This window comes from Squalius cephalus, assembly GCF_949319135.1.
Source record: "Squalius cephalus genome assembly, chromosome: 12".
Taxonomy (NCBI): domain Eukaryota; kingdom Metazoa; phylum Chordata; class Actinopteri; order Cypriniformes; family Leuciscidae; genus Squalius; species Squalius cephalus.
In genome coordinates this window covers 18,791,846-18,797,849 of record NC_137133.1, presented here as the reverse complement: position 1 = coordinate 18,797,849, position 6,004 = coordinate 18,791,846, and the positions used below count along the sequence as shown (strand labels likewise).

General features: G+C 33.1%; 1 protein-coding gene across 1 annotated transcript in view; it reads right to left on the bottom strand.

Moving 5' to 3' along the window:
* Window positions 1-3,394, bottom strand: part of cnksr3 (cnksr family member 3) — a 39,047-nt gene extending 35,653 nt beyond the window's left edge. The window contains exon 1 of the mRNA XM_079888651.1: window positions 3,175-3,394. Coding sequence (XP_079744777.1) covers window positions 3,175-3,226 — 52 coding nt within the window. The 5' untranslated portion in view covers window positions 3,227-3,394. The remainder of the gene's footprint in view (window positions 1-3,174) is intronic.
* Between the last annotated feature and the right edge of the window lie 2,610 nt (window positions 3,395-6,004).

The following is a 6,004-nucleotide window of genomic DNA, read 5'->3' as shown; positions in this document are numbered from 1 at the left end:
GGCATGTAAACAGTCAGTAACGGTTAGTAATGCTGCTAGTTTTTATCAGTAACTCCAGGATTCAAATGTAAACACAAGGCCGCATGCTTGAGTCCTGGATCTGTGACGTTTGCTGATTCGCTGGGAAACCAAGTATAGTGTTTATATATTTTTTAAAATTCTTCTGCACTTTCTATTCATCAAAGAATCCTGAAAAAATGTATCACAGTTTCCACAGAAATATTAAGCATCCCAACTGTTTTCAACTGTGAATAATAAATGTTATTTGAGCAGCAAATCATCATATCAGAATGATTTCTGAAGGATCATGTGACACTGAAGACTGGAGTAATGATGCTGAAAATTTAGAACATAAAACTCCATTAATTTTCTCCATAGGGAAATTGATTTTGAACGATAACTTATAAACCTTTAAAAGACAGACCTACAAGGTTGTTAATCAGTGGTATTTGCTTCTGCTGAAGCCGTTAGCCTGCATTATTTCAACTTAGTTTTAAAATAATCATGTTGAACAGTGGAATTCCTGGTGAACATCTACATTACTCATGATGCTGTACAGACAATTACACCAATCAGAGAGTCGAAAAAAGCAACACATTTTAGCTCCGCCCACTCCCATGAAGCACTGCGAATTATGTAATCGAGTCGAATAATCGAATATTTTTAAATATATATGTGTTTTACAATAAACAAAGTATATTGATTTTACATATATAATCAACATTTCTAAATGAGTAGTTTCATGCTTCTCCATCGTTTTTAATTCAGTTATGCTGTTTGCAATGCTTCATGGGATTGTAGTTCTTTCCCATCACTAAAACTGAACACACAGTCCTGTACCTACTGTATGTGTTTCCATCCGATTTTCAAAAACTTTTTTGCTTCAAATCAAAGTTTGTAGTGTTGTGATTCACCTCATGGCTTGGTTCGTAGCTTATGATGCTTTAACAAAGACTTTTTCATAATCTCTATGGGAAAAATTAAAGGATAAAACTTCCGGAACCAGCGTCGCTGATAAAGGGGACGGGTGCTAATGCACTCTATTTTCAGCCAGTGTTGATTAATAGAAATATACAGACTGATATGTCTGTTTTCATCCAGTTAGTTTAATGATGGCAGCTGGTCCTGGATCAGTACACTTGCTTTAAGCCATGCTAGAGACCCCAGTATATCACATCTGTTGACTTCAGCATTGTCTGAGGCAGCTTTTATTGTCTCCAACTGGCGTCAGGAGAGATACGGTAGTCCTTCATTAGCATTAGCCAACTTTTACCAGAGTCTGAACAGCAGGTTTAAGGACCTTTAAGGTGGTTCAGTTTATAATTAGATGCATCTGCTGAAAAGTTCTCTCTATTTAGATGTGTGAGAAATGGCTTGGACCAAAACCATCTCAGAAGTCTTTCACATCTCATGACCAGACATTTCTGGTTAGCAGAGAATTATAGGTATTTCATATTGTGGATGCTTTACTCAAGGTCTCTGCTAAGTGAAAGTTTTTTTATGGTTTTTATGTTGTTTCAGGCATTTGGAGCAGGATGGAGAGCATGTATGGAAACGTAATAATTGCAACTCACAAATAATTGCAAGTCTTCCAGAATTAAACAAGGATGTAATATGTTTGGTCTAACAGAGACAGTTCATGACATATGTTGCATTAACCTCATCAGCATTTTCATCACTGTCATATCCGCTATAACTCTAACAACAACCAATGAATGACATGGAAATGGAAATAATGCCTAAAACAGTTCTTAAAATGACCCATAATGATGTATAACATCGTCTACCATTGAAATAAGTGCTAACAACATTGACATTCAAATGACCAACAACAAGAAGTCCAACCTACACTAAGTAATTTGCTTATATGCAAATAAATGATTGACTCTTCAATGGAATAATGTACAGGGAGTTAAAATTTCCATTCCTGCAATGTATCACTTTTTTGATAAATTAATCACCAAAACTAACCACAGTTAAACAATACCAACTGATATTGTAATATTTGCTGTGGATAGTTTATGTAAGTATGGTGTAATTATAATATAATGATTGAACTATTAAACACTATTACTTAAAATTGTTGTATCACAAAACTGTAAACAACACTGTATGCATGGTCTCTGTTGTTGGATATGAAAGGTTTGGCAGAAGTTTAGTTTCGATTATATGCTTTGGGAGGAAAAAATAAACATTTGAGTTTCTGTGTTTGGTTAGGGATGTAGATTTTGCCCTTACAAACATTTACCATGGTAATATAGTTTCTGACAGAAGTTACTATTCACTGTAAAAAAATAATAAAAAAAAATAATATATATATATATATATTTAGGGCTGTCAAACGATTAATCGCGATTAATCGCATCCAAAATAAAAGTTTGTGTTTACATAATATATGTGTGTGTATGGAGTATAATTATTTTCTATATATAAATACACACACATGCATATATATTTAAGAAAAATGTGTTATTTATATATAAAATATTTATATATAATATAAATTATATATAATATAAATATATATACACAGTATATACATGCAAATATTTCTTAAATATATACATGCATGTGTGTGTATTTATATATAGAAAATAATTATACACCGTACACACACATATATTATGTAAAAACAAACTTTTATTTTGGATGTGATTAATCGTGATTAATCGTTTGACAGCCCTAATATATATATATATATATATATATATATATATATATTGTTTGTTTAACTTGAAAAAAGTGAGTTACCTGGTTACCTTAAAATTTTGAGTTCATTGAAATTAAACATTGGAATTAATACAACAAAGGAGATTGATTTAATAAATAGAAACTCCAAATATTGTTATCTGAACAACATTAATTATCTAAGTTGATTCGACAAAAGATAAAAAGTTGTGATAAATCATGAAAATAATTTTTACAGTGTTATTTTTAAAATAAAATGCAAATACTTAATGCGTCTATATATATATATATATATATATATATATATATATATATATATATATATATATATATATATATTCCTAAACTGTTAATAAGACAATAGTAAACTGTCTATAGCCTATATACCGGTGCATTTTTACGTAGGCTACATAAAGTAAATTAATTAAATGAAGTGTGTATTATTAAAGTGGTTTAAATTCGAGAACCAAGTAATTCAGTTCGTACCTCTGATCCAGTCCACAACCTGAGTCGCTGTCCACTTGGTTATCGGCTCCATTCTTCTATTCAGATGTTCAGAAAGTTTCGGCCAAGTTCTCAAACTCACTAAAGTGAAATAAAGTTTCCCACTTGAGCGTCCTTTCTCATCTCTAACAACTGAACACTGATGATCGGATCACAGGAACAGCACTGAAGCTCGACACACAGACCGAAACTACAGAGAGAGAGAGAGAGAGAGAGAGAGAGAGAGAGAGAGAGAGAGAGAGAGAGAGAGAGAGAGAGAGAGAGAGAGAGAGAGGCGGATCATGTTACACTCAAAGGTCAAATTTATATCGCTGCGAAATCGTCTGAAAGGTGCAGTGAGGGTCAAATACATGACTCGCCGTTTCATGTGAGAAACTTTATTCCTAAACATCTGAGGTCAATTTAGAAGTCTGTAGCCTAATGTCTCAAAACATTACAAAAAAATGAAAACATGACAAAAAGGCATAGGTTCGGTAAGATGTTTTGTTTTTGAAAGAAGTCTCTTCTGCTCACCAATGCTGCATTTATTTGATCGAAAATACAGTGCAAACAGTATTGTGAAATATTATTACATTTAAAAAAAAAAAAATCTATTTTAATATAGCATTTTTCTTTATTCCTGTCATCAAAGCTGAATTTGCAGCGTCATTACTCTAGTCTTCAGTGTCACATGATCCTTTTGAAATCATTATAATATGATGATTTAACGATTCTTCTTTTTCTTCTTATTATTATTATCAATGTTAAAAACAGTTTTGCTGCCTAATATTTTTGTGGAAATCATGATACATTTGTCAGCATTCTTTGATGAATACTGAGTTCAAAAGAGCAGCATGTATTTGGAATATTTTTTTCAACAATTGTAAAAGTATTTTCTGTCACTTTTGCACAATTTCCTGCATCCAGTCGTGTATTATAGGCTATTATATTAATGAAGATATATATATATATATATATATATATATATATATATATATATATATATATATATAACGCTTACAATCAATTCTACAACAATACAACAATATTTAATAAAATATATATATATATATATTAAATTAAATCTTTATTTATTGCTTTTAATAAATAAATATAGCCTATGTTTATTTATTTAAAACTTAATATTAGATTAAAATATTATTTATTATGTATTTATATTATATAGGCTACTGAATCTTTTTGGACAGTGCATGCAATATCCTGGGAGCTAAATAACGGTAAAACATTTCAATTATGTTCATTTAACTTTTCTAATAAAGTTGTGAATGGGAATGACTGAAACTGGTTTGTATGCTGGTTTGGGTATTTGAGTTTGAGTTTTCCCTGTGAAAGTCCTTTATTTGAATCGCACCACCCTCTACTGGCCAGAATTTAAAAGTACATATGAAAAACCTTCCTCTGATCAATCAATCAATCATCTCAAACTTCCTCAGGTGTGAGCTTTCTTTCTTCAAGTCCCCCTGTGGTCAATAATTGTATCCCTTAAAACGTATCTTTGATCACCAAAATCACATTTACCTTTACCAAAAACCTTTAATTTTTTTTTCTTCTTTCTTAAAATAGCTTGAATGTAACTCTACACCCTTGCGGCCCTGTCCCAAATGGCACACTCTGGACTTGTGGACTTCCTCAGAGTCCACACTTTGGTGACGTCATGTAGTGCAGACCTATAGGGCCCTTGGCAGGAGTCCACGAGGGTGCATTGAGAGGTATTTTTGGGACAGACTCGATCGTCACGCCGGAAATAATGGTCTGGTTGTTGTTGGACAGGAGAAATCACATTTTTGCGCTCCGACGTCTTATCTCCATGTCAACTACACAGCCTAATTTTACAGTTCTATATTTTGATATTGTGTATGCCACCTGGGCATTAGACAATAGATAGCCTACATCATGCTTGTTTAAATGATACAGTTGTACATAATAATACATAATGTTCCATTTGAACTAAGATTACAATTTTAACATAATGAAAATGTGCAATTTTCATACTATGTTTACATATGACTCAGTAAAGCCCTGACATTCAGTTCTATTTATTTAATGAATCATAATGCGATCGTATTATTCAACACGCCATTATTATGTTTGAGACATCAACCACTGCTTGATGACCATAATGTTTGTATAAACTGTAACAACTGGTAAAAAGTACATCTAGGTCATAAAAACCGTAATATTTTCTTCTCAGCCATGTCAACAATTGTCCGTGAGCGAAATCTCCTCCCGTCCCTTGTCTGATTGGCCTTTCTCAAGGATTGAGCCTGCATCTATTCGGGCTTCGCGGAAGACCGCTTCAATGGTACAAAGGGGGCGCTGCTGAGTACACTTCAGAGTGTTAAAATGCTGAATGGGACGGCCTACGGACTCGTAGACTCAATTAAGTCCACGGGACCGAAAGTCCACATGAAGTGCGCCATTTGGGACAGGGGCTTAGAATACGCGGTTCTATGCAAATTAGCCCCACCTCCACTCACTCACACCAGCTCAGAGATCCACTCGTTGATCTGATTGGTTACAAGGTAGTTTGTGATGTCAGAAACACCAGCGATTTCAAACCGCGTTTTTGAGACTGTCTTTGGTTCACTGCAGTTTTAAAGAGAAAATACTCAGAAGTGGTGTTGGCTTTTGAATTTGCACGTTTTTTTTTCTTAAAGCATATTAAAAACACCATATAGACATATAAACAACATTGAATAGGCCTACTTTATTTTCACCACAGGGGGACTTGTGAACCCTTGAATTCAATAGTCATCTGTAAGTAGATGCATTTTTTTGTTCCATAATAAATTGTAGTAGTAAATTTGTTCAT